Here is a 23,048-nt window from a genome sequence, read left to right as displayed (position 1 = left end):
TTTGGAAAAAGTAATTTCAGAAGTACCACCCTCCTTTATGACAAGAGCAGAACAAGCATCTTTCATTTTAGCTGGTAGGTGTTGAAATTTCAGCTTGCTATGTTTATCACCGTAATTATTTTCTTTTTTCTGTGAAGTTGCTATCAGAATGTATAATAAAATATATAAGGTAATATTTGGAGTACCAGAGGCAAGTGGATGACAGCTGCTGAATATAAATTACCCTAAATAACGTGTCACTGTGACTATGACAATTAAGCACTCTTTGAGGTCTCATCCGGTGGTCCTAATTAATACAAATGATGAAATAGGGTGCCGTGGAATTGCAGACAGGATGGCTTTATTATTTGTGTGGAAGGTATTTTACGCTAATCACTGGAAGGTGAAGAATTTACTGGATGACCGGTCTTTTGGCAAGGGCCAACACTTGGATGGCAACTTTCACGCTGGAATAAATTTTAAAAGAAAATTCTTAATTTTAAGTATCATTGCCCAGCAACATCTACCCGTTCCAAACTTGCTCTGTCACCCCTCCAAGGGACAGCCACGGTAACGGGGGCCCGCGGGTGGGAAGCCGCAGGCTGGCTCCGGCCCCCCGGGGGCAGCGAGGTGCTGCCGGCCGGTGCTCTCACAGCCCGGGCAAGGCGAGGAGAGCCCCCCCGCGAGGGTGAAGGGGATGCCGTGTTTCGAGGGGAAGCTGCCGCAGGGCGGGAAGCGGTAACGGCGCAGCCCACGGACGGCTCAGTCCTTCCCGGCTCGCCGTGAGGGTAGGCGGCCGCCGCCATGCCGGTACCGAGGGGCTCCCGCCCGCCCCGGGCACCGCCGCCGGCCTCCCCGCAGGCATCGGGAACACCCCGCCGCTCCTCATCCCCTTCCCTGAGGCGGCGGCCCCGCCCGGGCCCTCGCATCGCCGCAGCGGAGCTTCCCGCCGCCATGGCGCGGGCACCTCCTTCCCCCCGCACGTCTCGCGTGGTTCGTCGAGAACTCGCCTCGCCCCTTTCTTTCTTCCCTTTTAAAAAAAAAAAAAAAAAAAAAATATCCATTTTTCCCTCTTCCGGGCTGGCCGGCGGTGACTGCTGGGCCGGCAGCCCAGTGAGCGCGGCGAGGCGGGGCGAGGCCTCCCGCCGCCTCCCTCCCGCCCTCTCGCCTCAGCCTCAGCCTCAGCCCGCGCCTCGCCGTGCCGCCCGCCCGCACACACCCACCCGCCCTCCCGCCCGGCTCCGCATCCCGCCGCCTCGTCTCCCAGCATGGTCATCAAGGTCTACATCGCCTCCTCCTCCGGCTCCACGGCGGTAAGAGGAGCCCCGGGAAAGTTGTACCGGGCGGGCGGGCGGTGGCGCGGGGCTGGGGAGGCGGGGGGCCGGCCCGGCTGCCGGCTCCCCGGGGCGGTCTCCGGCCGGGCAGCGTGAGGAGAAGCTGGGGCAGCCGGGCTTCACCCGCCTCGGCCGACCGAGAGAACCTCCAGCGCTTACAGAGAAGGGGTTTGTGTGTGTGCTGCAGCCGGCCGTCGAGAATAAAATGTCATTTCCTTCGTGATTTCGCCGCTTGTTCTGTGAGTTGTGTGTGCCGCTCCCACAGCCGCGGCCGGGCTGGCTCCGGCAGCTTTCGCACCCCTCGCCCTGCGCTGGGAAGGCAAAACCACTAATCTTTGCATTTTTAAATTTTTTTTTTCTGTTGTTCTTGAAGTTTATTTCTAAGCTGTGTCACCCATCATGTCAGTATTCGGTTCTGATGAGTTTATTCCTCTTACATCGAATGATTAATGGTGGCAGGCATGTGTGGCTACTGTCCGAGGAGCTGCAATTTCTTGCCGTGTGGGAATACAGGGTTTTGCTCCTTATGGCCCCAGTGCGTTGTAGGCAGAGCTCACTCAGAGGACTGTATTTTCCCAAAGCAAAATAATCAAACGAAAAACCTGGGGGTTTTTTGCCTAGGTTCCGTTGTAGCTCAGAGCAGTAGTGTCCTCAAGATTGTCTGATTTCTGTTTGATCTGTGTGAAGGATGCTATGAGTCTAAAATCCAGAGGATTTTGTTGCACTTAGTATGAATGTGCTGGAGACCTACAAAATGCCAGAGACTTACAAAATGCCAGCTATTACAGTTAATGATCAGTGACTTTTACTGCAAGTAGATAAAGAGGCTAAGCTGTGGCTGTGTGATGACCTTTCATGTCGTTAAGACTGCGTACTTCAGGTGCAGGTTCCCAAACTTTCAGAGAACAGTGATGTACAGAAGATAAAAAAAAAAGCCCTCCCTGAATTCTCCTGATCCGGTTGAGTGCAGTCACTGATCTGGGATCTTCAGCAGATGAAATACCACGTTGGTAAGCTTTGCCATTGATGGCTGTGATGCTGTAACCCCTTGCTTAGCTCTAATGACAGAGGCTGAGCCCTGTAGTGATGCAGATGGCACAGGAGCATGTGCCTTGGGTGTCCCTGCTGTCGCCCTCTTCCCGTGTCATTTTTGTTAATCTTGATGTCAATGCCAGCATCGACGTGCTGATGCTGAGTCTGAAAAGCAGATGATTATCTGCTGCTGATCTGGAGAGCGCCTTGAAATCCTGAGTAGTTCATTCATAAGGGGGGGTCCAAAGGGATTTCTGCTGGGCTGATACAAAATGGTCATCTGGAAGGAAAGAAGCAGTCATTACCAAATTGAAAAAGTAGTTCTTTCTTTCTAGTACAGCTGTTAATAGGTTTCAAGTTGACTGATTCAGTTGCTATAGATTTTTATCAGTGACCTCTAAATGGCAGTTACTGATTTCTGTCTGTGTGGTGATACTAAGCTCCAGGGGTGCAACCCCTGATCTCAATCCTGACCATGTGTTCCTGTTTTTAAATTAAGTTTTTAATTATTAGTTTAGTGGCTTCTGCGATGCTGTCTCGTCCTTGTGTGGACTGTACACATTACAAGGCTCAGTTCTGACTTACTGCTGCCTTTTAGGCTCCTTTATGCATCCTTGACTGGAATTTGAATATAGCGTTGGCGTAGGCTGTTTTTGTGGAATTTGAGTGTAATATGCACATAATTGCCAGTTTTATGACGTGTATATATGTGTATATATACTCATGCCTGTGTCTAAAGCTAGTGCAGCTCAAGTAATCTTGCGGTAATGAGCAGGACTTGCACGTTCTCGGTTTACTGAGCACACCAAGGGTGTTTCTGTTGGCAGAGATCAGCTGAGTACCTCACTGGGTGGCTGTTTTCTTTCTAGTACAAGAATTTTAATTGATGTTTCAACCTAAAGTAAGACAGAGGGGCACCTATCTGGAGGGAAATGTGCTTGATGGGAATGAGTTGTTTTCGTGGGTCTTAAGCCATTGGTGAGACAGGCTTTGCTTGGAGGACCAGAGGAGCCTTTCCAGGGCTGAATTGGAAATAACCCACTCCAGGAATGGAAAATGCACATCAGAGGAGGTTGCTACAACAGAGAGATGGAACAGAGTCAAAGCTGTTTCCAGCAAAGTAACTGAACTGGCTAACATCAGCCCTGTAAGGGCTCTCATTCCTGCTAAGTTGGCTTTGTACTGTCAGTGATGCCCGGCACTGTGTTATTTTGGGTTTTTAAAAGGCTAATTTGCTTGAGTAGAAGCAAAACAGAAATAAGTATGAAATCTCCTCCTTCCTAGAAAATGACTGCCTGGTTTCTGTAAGTTGGTGAAGCTTTTATGAGACTCCGGAAAGCATCATCTCCCACTGAAGGGAAAAGGGGTTGAGATTGCTTCACACCTCACAGCCTGGGGCTGTAAGTCTTGGAGGGTGCCCAGATTTTGTGGTCTTTTATTGACAAAGTCATACTTTGTTATGCAGTATGCTTTGCCACATCATAGTATATAAAATGTTTCCCCAAGGCACTGTTCTCCATAAAATTTATATTCGGTAATATGTATCTGTGAGGAAAAAATATCGTATGAAGCTCGTGTCTAAGCAGAGGCATTTCACAAGTGTGTTTAAAGGGATTTCTGGTGAAGTTTGCTTAATTTGTGTGTACTACATGTGTCATTCAGAGTCTGGGCACAGGCGTTATAGTGGAAAGTGTGGCTGCCAAGCTGCCCCTTGATGGGTTTTGCAGCATGAGGAGTTAATGCTCGGTGTTATCTTCGCTGTGTTTCACTGGTTGCAAAGTCCTGTATTTGTACTCGGGCGTGGGGTTTGCTTTATACCTGTATGGGAAAGGTAAAGGTGACTTTGGGTTGGGGTGGTTCATTGCCACGGTGCTCATAAGCAGAGATAAACTTCCAGTATATTCAGTTATAATTAAGGACTTGGCCAGAATATGGTGATTGCAGTCTTGGTTTGGCCTCCTATTGAATTTCACCCTGGAGATCGTAATGTCATAGTTAAAGCACCCATTTCCTGCTGTATTTGAAAGTCTTGTACAGAGAGTTGTCCTTTCTCTTTAATCTTTGTCAGTGTGAACGTCATACTGGTGAGTCACAGGCTGGGGCAGGGACCCACGGGGGACTGTAATTATGAAGATGAGCTGTAGACACCGAACGTGGGAATATGCGTGTGTAGCTTCTGTCCAGGAGTCTCAGTGTGACGTGCGGTTGGAGCGAGCAGTGTTACTTAGCATGAGACAGCGTTGGAGGCTACGAACGTAAAATGACTGACACAAATGCCGCATTCAGAAGCACCCAAGCGTTGACTCGAGCAGGGACTGTGCAGGCTGTGAGAGTGATTTGACTGTAGACTTCCTATTCAAATCCTCCTAGAGACGAAAGGAGGAGAGGCCAAAGAGTAATTAATTAGGCTTTTGCTCCTGGAAGAACCTGAGGAGGGAAGAAGCTGAATTGCACAAGTCCAGCCTGTGATTTTTCTCCATTAGCGTTTAAGTTGGTTTTTCGGTAACAGCTTGCCCTGGCTTTCCCGCAGCACCAGAAGCACTTGCGTGCGTCTTCCCGAAGGCACTTGGATTACCAGTTTTATTGATCTCACGTGGAAAGGAGCCAGCTGTTTAAATTCTTCTCACTATTCAGAGTGTGCATTTGTTGCCAACAACTGCACCAGTCTTGACTACGGGCTTTGTCTGAGAGAATCATGTTCGTTCATCCAACATCTCCTTGCAAGCTCCAGGAGTATGGGTGAAACCTGGAGGCTGTGAAGTGGGCTGAGCTCTCCTGTGTGCCGCTCCCAGCGCTGTGGGCCGTGGAAACTGCTACATCGAAGCCCTGGTGACCGCTCCTCGGAGCCAGGCGCTTTGTGGTCTACAGCCCCTGCTTCCATCTCTCCAGGCTCTTCCCCCTCGCTTGTTTTGATGGCTGCGTGGGTGGTTTTCCTTCCTTGCCTCCTACGGCGTCTGCAGACATGGCAAAAATAAGAGATGATCTCCAGAATCAGTGTCAGAGTCCCATGTTACACACCAGCCTCACTGCTGTTGAGGGATATTTTTAGAGAGGAAAGGAAATTTAGTTTATTTTTTCATTCACAAAGTTAGGGGTGGGGTTTCATGTTTTTCTTGTATTGTTTTCTTACTTAGGAAACAATCTAGGTCTTCCCTACCCACCAGGAAATGAAGAGGAAAGTGGCCTGTGGTCTAGAGAGTGAATATTTGCTTGCAGTTACTCTTTTCTTTTCTCCCACGTAACCCAGTAAGGCACAGGAGCACTTTCTGGTGCTGCTGGGGATAGACAGCCAGTGGCAAGTGCTTTTTGGAGCATTACAGATTGCAGCTGAGGGAGAACAGCTTTGGAGAAGAGCGACTGAAAACAAGCAGAGTAGCCACCAACTCTTGTCCCTGTTCAACAACTCCGGCCTTTGGGAAAACTGGTGAAGCTGCAGCGTCCTTCTGAAGCAATCCCAGGGAAGTAACACATGGAGAGATGGAGATTGTATAAAAAAAATTATAGTTTGCATTTAAATCCCTCTAGGGCCTTTTTCTTCTGCTTATCACAATAAATGCAAATATCGCCAGCCTAAGCTAGAATGAGTGGTCTGTGTGCTTTCTGTTTCTGTGTTATTTTGCCTCTTTGAGGTTTCTGAGCTTTGGTTTTGGTGCTTTGGGGCGTGAACAGCGTGGCGGTGCGGGAGGCAGCTCTGTGCTGAGCCTTGCTGAGGGCAAACGTAGCGGGGTGGGCCTTTGCATCCAGCGCTTTTATCAGTGGGTGCTGTGAGTGTGCCTTGTTCTGCAGTCGCCTGCAAAGTTGCAAATGTGTTGTCAGAGCCCGGATGCTGGTGGTCACATTTGTCATCTCAGAAGCCCCAAATGTTCTGGAGCTGCTGATGAGCTTCCTTCAGTCAGAATGGAGCTGCCTATCAGTGCAGTTAGCACCAGAAGAAAATACTGATGTGAATCTTTTATAAATAGTCTTGTAATATGGTGCAAGTTTAGGTAAAAGCACATATTCAGGGAAAATAAGCTGCATCTGTCGTTTTAAAAACAACCTAGCCAAGTATATATATTTTTATGATACTTAACTTGTGCAATTTATATACTGTGGGTGAAAACTGACTTGTTAGGCTTGGTATTGATTTTTAAACCCGTCTTTTGTGTAAACATAATATGCATGAAGTACATTTTTGGATACCCGGTATTAGCCAAACTTAATTTCTCTCAATAAAATGGTATGAATTGTTCTGAATTAGAGCTCTCAGAGTGGAAGACAAAATACGTAACGCAAATTTATCAAGGCAGTTAGCGAAGATGTGTTCCATCTGCCTTCTGGGTTGTTTTTTTTTTTTTAAGTCATTGTTCTAAACTCTAGATAAGTTAAATATTTTTCTTAAACTATTACATTCAAATTTTTAATAAAGCCGGAGATTAAATTGGCTGCAGTTGTTGCAATAGTTTTAATATATCAAACTAAAAAACATTCTACTGTGCTTAAATAAAACCAGTTTTCTGACAGCATGAGAAAGATGGGAAATAATACTCCACAGTTTGGGCTGGGAAAGGCTTTTTGCTGAGAATATCTGTAGATTGTATATGCAGGTATGACTGTTTATTTTGAGACGGTGCATCAGGATTATGTCTTTCTCACGCGCTGCTTGGGGAGAAAAGGCTGACTTTGGGAAGAAGATGAATGCCGTCAGCTTGCACTGGCTTTCCTTGAACCCTGAACCGCAGCACTTTGCGAGATATGATCCGTACAGTGTCATGTCAGTGCTAAGCACTTGTGCTTTTTTAATAAATATTTGTAAAGTTGAGCAAGGAACTTTTCGTATTCTGAGGCATTAAAGTTACACTCAGAAAATTCCTATAGAAATCAGTGAATTGGCATGTGTTTAATGAGCAGAGGATGCCAAAACCCAGAGTCTGCAAGGTTATTCTTATTCCTCCCAGAAGAGGAGGAATCGGGGAGAGGAAACAAATGGAACTAAATAAACATTTATAGATTTCAGCTGTTCAAGCTCAAACCAGAACTAAAATATTTCCCTATATGCTAAAAAGAAGAGCTAAGGATGCACCGTTGTCATAGCCAGAGACAGATGAGCTCTGCCAAATGGAGCTGCTCTTTGTGTTCCCCAACCCTTGAGCTGCTGCCCTGGAACCGCAGATCTGAGTTCCTGGCACTAATCAGTGATCTGGAAACCTGAACCAAATCCACAACTTATATCAATATTATGCTGTTCAAGAATGTTTCTATTCAAACATGAAAGCACAGTGTTAGTGATGTTTGTTTGACCCCAGCCATATTCAGGGGAGCCCTTCAGTTTATGATTAAATTTAAAGTACTTTTGTTGGTCAGATATTTAATCAAGCCTGAAAGAGTTTTAATTGTAACGCTTATCTACTATTATTTGTCCCAGAAAAAAGGCTCTGTCCAGGAGCACATCCTTTCCAGGACAGCACCTCCAGCTGACTGTTAAGGCCCATTTTCTGAAATTGAGAAAGAAGTAAAGTGAGACTGAGGTTTAAGCCATCAGAAGAAAATGGGTTAACGTCAAACTGTGGCTGTCTGGGTACAGCTGAAACAGTCTTTGCATCCTGACTTACAACTTCTTCCTGTTGGGCTTAGTTTCCCCTGTGAGAAGTAGATGTGGTAATTTGATTTCTTTAATTAGCTATCTGAAGTTTAGTTTTATTTGGGCTCTTTTTTCCGTTCATGAATACTGCCTCACTTTACATTCTAAGGGCGCTTGAGCATAAAATTTTAACTATTACCTGTTGAGAGACCTATTGTTTGAATTGCTGTGGTGTCGGAGTGAAGAAAGGAGCCAAAGGCAGCAGTGGTTTAAAAAAGGGTCTTGGGGAAATCTGGAAGCTACAAGCTATCTTCCTGTGCTGGACAAATTGATGTTACTCTTTGTTAGACTTTTTCCCAGCGGCTTGTGGAGAGAGACAGGGGAGGGGGAAGAATCAAAGGACTATCAGAGAAGAAAGCTGTGCTGCACAGCTGAGTTACCTGGAGTAGCCACCGAGCAGCCGAATAAGGCTGATCCCTTAATACTGAATCCCTGGACTTCCAGAAAGTTTTGGACAAGCTTTGGCCAGATTAAAAATCTCTTTTGCATAAAGAAACTAGGCTGCTGTGGAATAAGAGGAAGGGATTATTTTTTTTTCTTTTTGGCTTGATTACACACCAGTTACATAAACCAGGTAACAGTGAAGACTTTGAAATATATAGGCAGCTTTTGCAATGTGCAGAAGATAGAAGGAGACCCTACAGAGCTCTGTGCTGTACCTGAAGTGGTGTGGAGGTGACAAGGCTGTTGGTGAAGGGAGGTCACACAGTGCGAGAGCAGCCTCCTGTACCTGTCCCGGGTGGGAAAGCGGGAAGAAACTGTCATCTTCCTGTGCAAGAGTGAGGTTTAAACTAACCAATACTGTTTAGCAGGGAGGTCTTGGAGCTGCACCGATATCATATCGGTGGTCATAAAAAACCAAATAAAATGTCAGGAATTTTCAGGATCGGAGAGAGCAAAGGAAAAAAACCAATACCACTGTATAAATCTGTGGTAAGTCTGTGTCTTTAATAGACTGGAAGTGTTATCTTTAAACGATATGAAAATGTGAGAAATGATATTAAGTAGGGTGAGGTGATCACTGTAGGAGGAACAGCCAAATAAGGTAGAATTCTGCAGTTGAGAAAGAGCGAGCCAAAGAAGCATGAGAAGTGATACGATCACGTCGCACACCAGAGAACAAATAGGAAGTGATTATTCATAACTTCTAATGCAACAACTGGGGGAGAGCAAGTGAGACTAGCATGTGGCAGGTTCAGAATAAATGAAGTACTTTGTTTGACAACATGTAGTTTAATGGAGAAACTCGCTGCCAGAGAACGTTGTGTATGGCAAAAATTGCATGGGCTCAGGAAGCAGCGAGACAAATTAAGGGGGAAAGTCTATTAAGGGCTATTAAACATAATTACTGCACCTCTGACTCAAAACTGTGTATTATTGGAGTCTGGGAAAGTATAATGTGGTGTAGCCCTCTGCGCTCAATCTGTTGATGTGCTCTTCCCTGGGATCTGTGGCCGGTGGAGACAGGATACTGGGGTAGACAAGTGTTGGCTCTAACCCAATAAAGCTGTTCTTGGATGAAATTGGCTCTGCTCCCAAAATTATGGTAACAGTTTGCATGTAAAAATCTAAGAAAATGTTGTCCAGGAAAAATGTTTGATGGAAAAGAATATATGTGTATGTTTGGGATGTGTTGGTTTGTTTTTAATTTGGTGGTTATTACAAAGGCCTGCAACTGTGAAAGTATTAGAAGGCTCTGGGCATTTAGGTGTAACTAGAAATCTCCTCTGAAATGTAAACAGATTCTGTAGCTGGTTTATATTCAGACATACCAATGTGACTGAAATCCTAATCTCACTCTCCTTTGCAAACTCTGGGGTGCTGAGAGACTGTAGATATGAGGGGAACTTTTAACTATATTTGTCCCTTGTGTCTTAGAAACCAGGGGGGGAAAGCAGAAGTTAGTAATAATTCTCCTTTTTGTTTCCTTCTGAACAAGTGTGGTTCAGTTCAGGAGCTGAGGACAAGGCTGTAAGAAATGTTGTGTGAAGCTGTTCGTTACGCAGTAGCTGCTGGCAGGCTCAAAACTTTCTGTGGAGAGCTAAGCAGTGAAATCTCGACGTTTGGACATTGAGTTAGACTTTGCATAGCCAAGACTTGCCATTAGATCTTCTATTTTACATATGAAGAAATGCACTGTGGGATCCAGATGGAGTGGGGACGTTAGTGACTGGGGGAGTGAGCATGAAGCAAGCTCTGCAGGTGATACACAGCCTCTCCCACTGAGGTTCGAGGTGGATGTTGTGCTGGGGTGTGACGGGGGAAAAAGTTTCCATTAATCAAAGCTGAAATGTCACTTTTTTCCGGGGCTCTTGGGCAGACAGGGAGATGGGAATGAGAGCTTGCAGGAGTGAACATGGCTGTTCTTCCTGCCTCTCATCGCCGGTCACCGTCTCAGCGTTTCTTACACACAAAACATAAGTGTTTGGTGGTGCAGACAGCAGGTGATGCCAAAACCAGTGTGGTTTTGCAGCATGAACAGCAGATGCTGACATACATCACATTTAGACCTAGGTAATAAGGTAGGTGTATCAGAAACCCCTCCTGCCTTAGGCATAGGTCAAAATAAACTGGCAAAGCTCAATGTAAACAGAAAGCGGGCAGCCTCTGGAGAAACTAAGAATAGTTTTCACATAAAACCACATTTTTATGAGAGTAGTGGTTTCCAGGCAGGTTTAAACAGCACATCTGTATTCACCTCACAGGATCAACCTTTGGCTGTCCTAATGTCACTGGGAGTTTTGCCACGGACTACAGCAAGATTTTACTCCTTAGGAAATACTTAGTGCCGCTTATCCAAGATCACTCCTGTGTGCCTGTTGCAAATGTACTCGGCCAGAGCAGCAGCTGCAGAGCAACTGGCAGAATGGGAGGGGAACAGAATAACTCCGTGAATGAATTTAAAAATAAATCCCAAAACATTCTCACTGGACATGGATAGAAGTGAAGTTCAAGTGATGCTGATTTATGGACAGTAGATGCAGGATTTTTTTTTTCCCCTAGGCAGGAAATACAATATATTTGAGGAGAAATAAGGAGGCAGGTTTGCAAATTTACTTGTTGGTGACCTGATAATCCTGATTAAGAACTGGAAATTCCTTTCCACCCTGTAATGCAGATAAGCAAGTCTCATGGTTCTGGTGGCTAAGTCCATGAAAGCTTTGTACTGGAGCAATCTTTCTCTAAATTTCTGTTTCCTTTCATCATATTAAAATGTACCTAGAGGTAGCTGTGAGAGCCTCCATTTCACCCACGGAGGACTGAGGTTTGAGTTGTGCATGCTGTGAAAAGATCAAAGTAGGTCCATGAAACTATCTCAGGGAATGTTCTTTCCAGGAATTTACACCTGTATAAACTGAGGAGCAGCTGGACAGACAGCTCTGTCTTCTATGTAATGATCTGGGACCAAAATTAGCAGGTTGGAAGGCGTTAGGGCAGCTATCACCTCACACTGCCAGCCGTCGGGCATTAGGCTGAGACTGAAGAACATCAGAGGAATGAAGCTATTTTGGCTGCTCGCCCAGGCCTGGAGAACTCCATCCTACAGCAAATAAACAGCTGGGGGACTTAATCTTTTAAAAAATAAAATGCAGTGTGTATTTGTCTTAGTTTCTGGTCATGGTAAGCAGATGCTAGCTTGCACAGAGGCAGAAGGAAGCTTGTGGTTTTAAAAAAAAAAAAAAAAAAAGGCAGATATCATGGTGACAGGAATGATCTAAAAAAAATTGGAAAAGACAGTGGGGGCTTGCAAAGTGTCCTCCAGGTCATGGCTCTGTCGGTGGCCGTGCCTGCCACCGAGGTGTGGGCAGCACCCGGGTTAGTGCTCTTGGGCTGGGCTGGGAGGTGGCACTTCTCTTTGGGCTGCAGTGACACAGTGGGTGCGAATAGCTTGTTGGTGGGGAGGACCTTACTGCGTTGGAAAATGCTCAGTTTTTTAAAATTCCTGCGAAGAGTGACTTCAGGATGTCTCCTGAGAAGTCCTCCTGAGAGCAAACTGCCAGGCATTGGCCTTCCTGGCTACCGCAAGCAGAAGTTGGCCAACTGCTGCATTGCTTCAGCTACTGAAAGTATTCGAAACTGCACTGTGGCCAATTCTTGTGAGCTTTCTATTTATCTCCCTCTGTCCCCCCCTTAAAGACACAGCTTCTGAAGTTACAATATTTTGTCCAAGTCTGCCCTAAAATACAGAGGGGATCTGGGGCCCCTGGGATGATCCGCGTTTGAAATGTTACCCAGGCAAACGAACTGGTCAGAAAGCTGGTGCCGATACAGGCTATTGTCTGCTAAATCTTTCCTCTCCAGGATGCTTTGGTGTGGCTGTACTGACCTGCTGTTCTGTCTCAGTACAGCCTGACTCTTTTGGAAAGTGGGGGAAAACTTGTATTTAATCCATAGTTTTTTTCTTATTTCCCTCTTCCTTTGTATTATGATATTTAGGTATTGCAGTTCAGGAGAAAAAACTTTCTTCTTCTGAAAAATTTATTTGGTTTACCTTTAGAATAGCAGTCATCAAAAAAGACTCTTTTGCTAAATAATGTCTGTGGTATATACAAGTTCTCTATATGTGGTATATTTGAGTTCTTCAAAGATAGAAAGTAATGCAGATCAGAAGCACCTGGATTTAGCATAGGATCCCTGAGGTCATATTATATTTCTTCTTAAAGTAGATTTTTATTTAAAGATAATAAATGCCTGGCAGTATAAAGGCAGTGAAACAACAATTACTGCTGTAAACTTTTAGTCTTGTCAGTTAATTTAGTCTCTCTGTGTGCTAAACCATACAGGAAATAAACCTTCTTTTTATTGCAAACCACAGGAGCCTTGTGCAATACTTGTCTGTGCTTTTAACTCCTTTCCTAACCAGAGTTCATCTCTCGTCAAACAAAACAAAAAGTGTTTTTCCTCTCTACTTTCTTTGCCATGCAGGACTCCTCATCGCCAGCATAAATCCAGATTCTGAAAAATAATGACGTTAGCAGCTGTTTCAATAAACACCCCAGACTGTCGCCGTCCGTGGTGCGTGTTGATCGAAGGCTGCCTTCTCAGCCTGCTTCCCCAGGAAATACTAGCCAAGTGCTGTGCAGGCTGTGGAGAGTGGAGTTTTGCGGTGAAATGAGGTGGGACCTGTGCTGGTTTGTTTTAACTGACGTAACACAACAGCCACCGCTTTTCATAGGGTGTAGTTGCTGCCAACATTGCATGGACTACTGAGACCTGTCCTGGAGCCCCCTGTGAAAATGAAGAGAAAGGAGGAATAATTCTGGCTTTCAGAGAGAGGTTGGCTGAAAAAAGCAGACTCAGAACCTGACAGTGGTGGTGAGGTCCAGACCTTCAGGACTAAAGCCCTCTTTAACGCTTCTAGAGCAAGCAGTGAGGTTTTCAGTGGCACCCACAGTGCCTTTCCCCCTGTTTTTCTCAGCCACATTGGGAACTTTTGAATATCTAGGAATATGTCATGTTCCAGAGAGTTTTCTGCGTCTCATGTGATACTGAGCTTGATTATCTTGTTGGAGATTAGTCTTCTGTGTGTTAAATTGCATTATAGTCAGTGCATAAAGCCTGTTTGTGAGGCTGGGCTGTGGTGTATTTGATACTGTTTGCAGAAACAGCCACAAATGATCCCTAACCCAAATAACAAAGTCAATAAGCAGTGATTTGAAAAAATAATTATTTCTGCCAACAACAGCTTAGGAAAGGAAGCTCTGAGGTGAAGGGTGCATTCAAAATTGTTTGAGGAGTCTGTGACATATGTAGCTTAGACTTAAGAAATTTTTGTTCTACTTAGCAAAAGCTCCCATTTCCAGAGACTGTTTTGTGCCTCAGATAAGAGAGTAACAGCGAGATGCTGAGGCTGTAGAGACACCGGCAACACATGGAACAGTCGTGCCAGGAGAAGGGGCTGTTGCTGGAGGCTGCCCTCTGCTCAGGTCCTCCCTGAGTGGCCCACTGAGCGCCCCAGGGCCGAAGGAGGGGGTGAGCACAAACAGCTTATCCTTCCCTCACGGCTGACCCGCTGGCACCTCCTGGAAGAGGGGACATGAAGGGGTGACAGAGAGCCCATGTGCTGGCTGGTGGCTGTGGTGGCCCAGCCGTGGTGGGACAACATCCCCTCCCTGAGGGGAAGGGCCGGGTGCAGGCACTAACCTGCACAGTTTTGTCGGAACGTTAAACCAGGTTACACAAGTAGGAACGTTACACAAGTAGGAACGTTACACAAGGTTTCCTGAAGCTTGCAGTTCTCTGCTGTTCTGCCTGAGTTGTGCCAAGCAACTCACCGTGAACGTCAGTAGTGATTAATGAGGGAAAATTCAGAAGCTGTAACACGAGGTTAGTTGTTAAGATTTCTGCTTTCCTGCTAACCTTAAACCTTGCTCAGGTAAGTGGAGTTGCTGAAGATGTTCAGGCTGATACATCATGATTTCATTCCAGACCCGTGGGTGGTTTTTGTTAAGCAGGCGCTGGGGTTTGCGCTTCCTTCTCCTGGATAGTCTTGGAAGCCTGGCTGTTCGCCGCAGGATAATGCAATGTGCATTTGATTCCTTTGCTTTTCCTGCCTGCTTTCATTTTTGTGATGTTCAGGAGTTGTGTTAGTTTTATACCAGTTTCTGGGAGGAGCGCGTCTATTTGTTTTTATTTAACCCTGCGCAGAGTTTGGATGCTGTGACTAGGTACACATTAGACGTCCAGGGAGTTCAGCCTGCCAAGCTCCAAGTCTGCTGCAGACAACAACTGTGTGCAATAAATGAGGAGTTCATATTCTGCTGCTGCTTATGCTTTGTTAACGGATAACCGAGATAATGGAGCCTGTATTCCTGCTGTAGGAAACTGTCTCTCTGTTGGTTTTGGACCAGACGAGCAGTTTTCAGGCTTATGAAAGTCAAATGCCACAAAATTGACTTAGAAAATCGCCAAGGGTCAATTTATTTTGTATTGCAGTGGTGGTGTTTTCCTTTTGATTATAACTGTTCCGGGTGCTGTGATGGTTCGGGGACCGTGTCAGCGCACGTGGTTAAAACTGTGGCTTTGCAGTACATCAGCGTTTCTTTATGTTCTCATCTAAAGCAAGATAAGGGGAGACTTAGGTCTGGAAGCTCGATTTTGCAAGATACATTTATTTTGGCTAACTTCAATAGTCTAGTCACAAAAGAAACTAGAAAAACCCCTGCTAAGTGAATATTTGCGCTTGCAAATCCTTCCTGTTGCTGAATGAAGCCAAGGCCTGAGACAGGAATGGCCTGAGGCCAGGGTTTCATGTACACTTTCAGACAGTATTGCTCTGGGAGAAGCAGCCCTGCATCCCCTGGCTGGTTTCCTTCCCTGCCCTCTCCTTGTGATGGCACAAGTACCCACATGTCAGCACGCTGAGCTGGGTTGGGGCCCCCTGAAACAGTACTGCTGGGTGAGTGGAAGAGTTTCTCCAGCTCAGACCTCCCCGTAGCCACGCCGAGGCCTACGCTGGTGCAAGAAGGGGTGAATACGTGCTCAGAGACAAGCCTTTGGAGTTGAAGAGGAAGTCTCTTTCCCTAACCCCGATTTATGCAGGCTGAACATACATGGTCCCAGCGACAAGCCGTGCTTCCCCGGCAGTATCTCCTGGATAACCAGACTTGGACCCGGCACTGGAGGAGGTGAGGTTTGGGAGCAGCCTGGAGAGAGCCCCTGTGGCAGGACCGGCAGGTTTTTGATGCTGGAGAGCTTTGGGCATATGAATTTCAAGCTGCTGCCAGCCAGTGCCCAGAGACAGCAGGCTGCTTCGAGTGCAAAGTCCATCTTTAATCAAACAGGGCTCCTGGTGGGGCTATTTGCAGAAATTACGTGAAGGCAGAGGAAGATCATGCTACTCCTCGCTCCTCCCGCGGCCGCAGCGGCCTGAAGCCCAGCGTGAGCGGAGAGTTAAGCAGTAGTTGGGCATCCCCCCTGTTCTAAATCAAGCGCAGATCCTTCCTTCGGAGAGAGGACAAGCGTTAAGTCTGACACCTCTCCAGATCTTAAACACCTCTCCCGGTGTGCAGCAGTTGGAAGCTTCATTTGCATTCACTGTTTTTCTGTGTTCGTGCCTTTAGCGAGGTTTGGTGCCTCTTCTAGTAACAGCTCTGGTGCTGCCAGCCCCTTCCTGCAACTTCTTGGGTTTTAACTCCTCCCTTGCCCAACTGCTGGGGATCTTGTGTTTCATGTGCGTGGAAATACAGACTGTAAAAAGGCTTCTGCCATCCTATCAGCAAATGCTTCTGGTTTTTTGGCTGATGATGGAATGAGATTTTAAATGTTTAAAATCTTGCATTAAAACCCCTGAAAATAGAAGTTTTGGCTGTGTGGGGATTGTTTTTGAAATCCAGACAAATAATCCCGTTGGGCATTGCTGTCACTTTTCACGTAATTTCAAGAAAAAAAACCAACACAACCAAAAAAACCCAAACAAACAAAAAGCTAATCTCTTGATGTACAGAAGGGATCTCTATTTGGAGAGGGGACTGATGGTTTCCAGAATCACTGTAATCAGCCAGTGCAGTAATGTGCTCGGAGGTGTTGGCGTGCCAAACCATCACAGTTTAAAAATCCAGATAATATTGGGTAACTATTCATATTGTATATACATCTTTCTTTGAATCGCGTGGGGAGGGTGGGAGTTGTTCAGACATATGGCACAGCCAAGGGTTTAGTTGTGGCACTTCAGTCACTACTGCTGGTTGTTGGTCAGATGGAAGGCTTTCTGTAGGAATGCCACTTACCTAGTGATTGAAGAGTAGTGTCGTGCAGGGTTTAGTAAATCCAGGTTACTGAGGACCATGATGTGGACTACACACGGATCCTTATTTTTGCCCCTTGGATTTAGAAACAGATCGTTTTGGAGTCATGTCATGTATAGTGGTTCTTTCTCCCACAGCAATTAATAACCTGATTGTCACTATAAGTCAGTGTGTTGGGCACAGTGCTTATGAGCACAGAGCAGAGATGAGCACGCGTGGAGTGAATATCTTTGGTTATTTGAACCAGATCACAACAGTAAATTAATTCCTTTGTGGTCTCAGTTTTAACCATGTAGCTCCTTCCTCCAGGATGAACTCTGAATGTGTTTCCAGCTGAGGAGCCACAGGTAACTAGGGAAAAACCTTTCCTTAAGAAAAGCGAAACACGAGACATGTATATTTCTTGTAGCACAATGAGTTAATCCATATTTGTGATAAAACCTTGAAATAATGTTTTTTATTACTTCTGTGCTTCTAGCCTTTTAACAGGCCATGACTGCTATGGAGAGGAGCATTGGCGTCCTGACTTCTGCGTAACTTTGATTTGGCAATAGTGACTCTTCTTAAGCACTTTACAGAATTAATAGAAGCATCTAAAGCAGACAGTAGAGGGTTGTTTAACTTCTTTTTTCGGTGAGGATGCAGATATCCTGACTAAAGGCACGTTGCATCGGAACGGCGCAGCCATCCAGAACACTCTTGTGAGTTTTGTGCATCTGCCTAGTAGGCTTGTGGCTGAGCTGGACTCGGGCAAAACAAGTAGGATGCTGCCAGCGTGGTACATGGGCCTTAGCAGGCCAGGAAATGTGAAATGGGTGACTGAAAAAATATATTGGGGAGCAGTCAGTGAGGAGGAGAGTTAAAGGGGAATGTGCAATGTCACCCTCCCTTTCCTTGCAGCCTAAAGAGAGAAAGGTTTGCTTCTGAATTTGGTGGCTTCAGTAGGAAAAGAGGTGGGTTTTCAGCTGACAGAACCATTTTCATGTACTGCAACATAACCTGAAGTTTATTAAATGGTACTTTTCTACATTGTTTTCAGGTGTTGCTGATAAGATGTTCTGTGTTAGAAACCTGGTAGCACCACAGTACTCCTTGACAAGCAGGTACAAAAGGATGAATGATTCACCCCCTCCACTTACTTGTTCAGAGCAGAATTTGACTTAGGCTGTGATAATACGTTGATCCGTAAGGTGCCTTCATAGAAAGTGAACTTAAAACACATTAAAAAGTAATCAAAGCTTCATTAGACAGTGCTGCTACTGCTGTTTGCCAGAAGCTGAGAAGATATAAATAAGGAAATGTTACTTGTCCTCATACTTGACTAATGGGTAAAGGAATCTGCTCTTGGCCACTGTTGGAGAAAAGTAGCTAAACAGCCATTTGATGCAATGCAGCAAGTCAGTTCTGGCCTATTTATGGCCTTTTAGTTTCTTTATTATTAGAATTTGACTGTAATAGAGCTTTGGCAGAATCAACTGTATTGCACGTCTGACACAAGACTAGCGACACTCAAAAATCCTGCTGTGACATTAAACTCAAATCCTGTGTACATTTAAATGAAAGAATTGATACCATTTGAGTCCAGATAGTTTTGACTGTTCATATCATGCAGCACTAACAAAGGTGAACTTACAGATTTGGTTCTGTCAGCTGCTCATGGGATGATGCCCACAACATGATTAAGGGGTTGCTTAATGTACTCCAGCCTCGAGTTTTGCTAGCAGATGTCTACTTTTGTAGACAAATAGCCCTTATACCCCAAATCACCACGTAGTGTAACTGTAAAAAGCCTTTGGGGCCTATTTCTGAGCAGTTGCTTTCCAGGACCATTGCACTTGTGCTGCATGCTGTTCGCAGCACTGTATTTACACCTCTGCCTGAAGTGGTGGTGTTCGAGGTTAAAGTTTTAGAACAGCATAACAATATTATGCTTAGGTCAAGAAAGATGTTCTTTGTCTATGTTAAAGCCAAAGGCATCCCTCGTCAGAAGAACAAGTCGGTAGCCACCTTTGAGCAAGGGCATCCTGGAGCCATTAGAGCTTGCAGAGGGTACATTGCCAACTTGGCAAGCAAACTCGAGGTCTATGTATCCTTGGCTGAACTACCCTCATTCTAATACTAAAAATCAGGCCTGTAGGTCAAGAAGACCCTTGCCCAGGTGAAGACCCTTCCCCTGAGCACACGTAGTAGTAAAAGTATTGTGTCAGCAGTATTAATTGTATGTAAATTACTAACCAATCATTGTAGAGAGGATGGACTTGGACAGTTACTAACTCTGCAAGTTTTGTGTATAAATACAGTGTGACAAGTCCTGTTGGTGTGCTTGATTTGTGGGAAACCACCAAGCACCTAGACTTGAGCAACCCTGAAATAACAAAGTAATTCTCCTGAGTGTGTGATCATTGACCTGTTGCACACCAGGCGACAAATCTGCTTTTCGGACACCAGTGTGACACCAAGCACTCCCCTGGATCTCCCCTGGGTGGGAAGGAACGCTGTCCTGTGTGCATCCCGTGGTGATGGAAACCAGGCATTAGTGGTATTTACACCATTACCTTTCCTAAATGTGTATTATACTTCACAAGGCACAAAAGTCCTTGCCTTGAGCGTAGGCAGTGTGTGCTGTCCTACCGTTCAGGTGTATACACACGTGTTGCATTTAAGGTAATGAATTAATTTGGTAAGAGATGAATCCCCTTGTGTTCTAGGGGGTCCTCAGAGATTAGAGGGGCAGGGGGAGCTGGATTTAGCTCTTAATAGTTATGCCATTTATTGCTGTGACTCTAGGCCTGACAGCAGATGCATGAACAGCCCGTAGGCTGTAGGTCCGGTTGCATTCAAGAGAAGCAGTCGGGGACACGAATAGTATGATTTATTCTTATGCAACATCTACAGATTCTTTGAGATTGTCTACGATAAATGCACAAACTGGAGGTTGGCTGTATACCACTACACACAGAAAACAATTGCAGTCACACACACTTAATTCCCGGGTAATCACTTGGCGTAGCTGAGGGCCCAAATCTTACCAAAAATTGTCCCTTCTGGGGGGAGATGAGGAGCACAAACCCATCCATCTGTCCCTCCAATTTGGTGTTGGATTCTCATCCCCCTGAGTTAGATACAAACTCGAGGTAGTATTTATCAAAGTGTGTATGTGTGAGTGGGTGGGACTGTGGTCAAGGTCGTTTCTTGAGTAACAACAGCACATTCCTTGGTGCAAGGTGTGTGCTGGTTTTGTGGAAAAAGAGGAAGAATGAGAGAGAAGGTCTGCAGAGTTCTGCAAAACAGTCCTTGAGAGACGAGGAAGAGCAGGAGATAAATCTGCATAGTCATGTCAAACATTCCTTGAGAAAAGTGGAAGAACGGGACCGTGCAGCCTCCACCTCGCTTCACATTCCTCCTTGGTGTCACGGCAACACAAATCACTGGATCTTCATCCCGTTCTGCGTTTGTTCTGGGCACCATGTGTTAAGAAAAATGTGTGTTTTGCAGTTTTTTCGTTGTTTTGCTTTTCCCACACTTCCAACCACACGTGCACCGTGCGTGTCGGCACGTCCGTAGCGCAAAGGCAGCTGGTTCCTCAAACTTCAGTGGCGAGTCAGTGACACCGCAGTTCGGGACCTGCTCTGCAGCCTGCCTTGCTGGGCTGCACCAACGGGAGGAGCCAGGCCTGTCTTACGGCCAAGGGGGCTAAACGCCAGCTCCCACTGTGGATTTTATTCTCTTTGCAGTCTGTGTCAAAGAGTAAATAAAAGACAGTGGGAGTTGGGTCCATGAGGGCCTTGGGCTCCACTGAGAATCCTGATCCCCAGGACTTTAGTACACGGAGGTGACCATTAACTTTCATGTTTGGTTCTTCTGGTAGGAAATAACTTGTTGAATGCACTAGGATTTTTGGCTTGGGTTTTGTTGATGTGGGATTTAACAAATTTTTAGGCCTTGGGTTAGTGAATGAGTACAGTTACAATGGCATTATAATCCATAAAACAGGCTTTTAGTTTTGTTCTCACGAATCAGCTTTTCCATTTATGTAACTTTCTACGGTTTCTGGAGCAAGTTGTGGTTTTGTTTTGGGAAGGACAGACGTTGTCCTTTGTTCTAGCTGTATCCCTGGCTTGTGCTGCAAATCTGGTCCGTGGTGTGGTACCTTATGCCTGGATGATGCCCCACTGCAGGCAGACCACGTGCTTCCAGATGTGATGCGACCTCCAGGTTAGGTTGCAAAAACCTTTCAGTAGCCTGGATTTTTCCCCAAACTTTGCTGTTGAGTGGTGGTCCTTTTACATCCTTTCACCCCAGGACTTTTTCCTGCTTTTAAACAGTTTCTTCCAGAACCACACATGAGAAGTGGGAATCTGGTTGCTGCTCTCACGGCGAGCTGGGGCTCATTCCCCCCTGCCCTGGGTCTCCAGCTGGCACGTGGTGCTAATGCAGCCCAGGGTCGGTGGGTGCCCGGTGGCGAGAACCATGTCCAAATAAACAACTTCTAAGCTGTTTGGGGCAAACCACACATCAAGAGAGGGCTGCTGTAGCAGCTATGCAGGGTATGCCATGGGCTTTCCCAAAGGGCCCTGGAGGGGGAGAGTAAGTACATATGGAGCCCATCTGGACACTGCCTGGTTTCTGAGGAAAAAAAAAAAAAAAAAGGCAGCACAAGTACAGCGTGAGCTTTTCCAGCCTCCTGTGTTTGATTTAGGTCACATAAGTTCACGGTGGTTTTGCTATGTTTGTCCTCAATCTCATTCCTTACAGACCAGAAACCAAGCATTGGGAGTGAGAATGATGACATCGCTACGTGTAATGCTTGGCTTAAAATAGCCTGAACAAAGAAGTGGTTTGAGTTCTGTAATGATAATTGCCCAGACCTAAAAATAGGTGGATGTTCTACCAGGCAGAGAGAAGTAAGAGTGAGACACGAATTGCTGGGAGAGACCTCAGAGGCAGCCTGCAAGGCTCTGATCAAGCAGGTCATTGCCGTAGGTGCCTACAAGTTTCCCACCCTGTGACCACCATTTACAGTGGATGGTGGCCACCAGCACCACCAGAACTGGCACTTCTGAATTTTAAGCTAATATGGGGGGGGGGGGGAAATCTGGCTTGTTCATGCAAATAAAAACAACAAAAACACTTTATACAAAAAACTGGCTCTTTGAATATTACAGCAAAACCAGAGAAAACTCTGATGGAGGCCAGGACCAAGCCTGCTTGAAGGTGGTTTTCTCTGAAGGCAGTCCTGCTGTAGTGTCCTGGGGGTGGAGAACAAGCTTAAGGGGGGCCGTCAGGAATCCATGACATTTGAATGCTGCATAGCTGAGCTGCCGTGCTGTTTAACTCCTACAAATTATGTTGTACTGGGAGGCGAAATTATAAGCATTTTGCAGCTAGTTTGCAAGTATTAACTTATGCATTAGCAACTCACATGAGGAAGGCATTATCATTTTAGAAATTAGATGAGAAATGTTAAAAAAAAAGAACAACACTTTTTTTTTTTTTTTTTTTTTTTTTAATTCCAGAAAGTGGCTGTGAATAGCTCTGGTGTCAGCCAGCCACAGCGGCAGAGGTGGTCAAGTCCTAAAGTCACGGTGTGCAGCTCAGCCTGCGGGCTGCCCGGCGGCGCGTTAATTTGGCTTGGCAGCGGCACAGCATTCCTTGTGCTGCCCCGCTCCCTCCAAAGAAAAACACTTTCTGGGGATTTTCACCTCGGCTGCAATGAGCAAAAGGATGGCGCTGCTGCCAGAGTTTGCTGAAGATTTTTTATGCTGCGCTTTTTCTGTTTGCTGTTTAAATTGCAGTTTACCAACCTTCAGAAGAGACTGAACCGTTTGAAGAACTGATGGTTACAAGTCTGGCTACACATGGTAGCATCACCTGGGGAGCTGAACTTTTTCACCTTTCTGCACAAAGCAGATATCCCCTGTAATTTAAAGAATTGCCCCTTTAACAATGAAACAGCATGTTGAAAATCATCAGTGGCTTAAAATGCAATCGCTTTAAAGATGATGTTGCTTTTTCTTATGTAGAACCCAAAAGGCTGGAGTTGGACATGGTAAAAAACCCTTTTAAAGCTGTTTTTGTCTTTAAACTAAATTGAGAAGTGAGCAAGATCTAGATTGGCTGTAAGGTGTGGCTTGGCTCTTGGCTGTGAGAGGCAGCTCAGGCCATGCACTCAGCAGGAGCTGGATGCTGTAAGCAATGCTATAACGATGGCTGGTAACTTTATAGGAAAGCTCTTTAAAGTTCTTTTAAATCCTCACAACAGTGTATGAGCCATTTAATCGCATTTTGGGGGAAAAATAACCAACCAAACCTGTGTTTTTTCCCTGCATGGAGGTG

At 45.6% G+C, this 23,048-nt stretch overlaps 1 protein-coding gene across 1 annotated transcript in view; it reads left to right on the top strand.

Moving 5' to 3' along the window:
- The first annotated feature begins 560 nt into the window (after positions 1-560).
- The window catches only part of SH3BGRL (SH3 domain binding glutamate rich protein like), a 39,050-nt gene continuing 16,562 nt past the window's right edge, over positions 561-23,048 (top strand). Inside the window, exon 1 of the mRNA XM_074834818.1 lies at positions 561-1,292. Coding sequence (XP_074690919.1) covers positions 1,248-1,292 — 45 coding nt within the window. The 5' untranslated portion in view covers positions 561-1,247. The remainder of the gene's footprint in view (positions 1,293-23,048) is intronic.

This window comes from Strix aluco, chromosome 10 (genome assembly GCF_031877795.1).
Source record: "Strix aluco isolate bStrAlu1 chromosome 10, bStrAlu1.hap1, whole genome shotgun sequence".
NCBI lineage: Eukaryota > Metazoa > Chordata > Aves > Strigiformes > Strigidae > Strix > Strix aluco.
The sequence above is the reverse complement of the archived record's forward strand: the minus strand, read 5'-3'. Positions and strand labels throughout refer to the sequence as shown.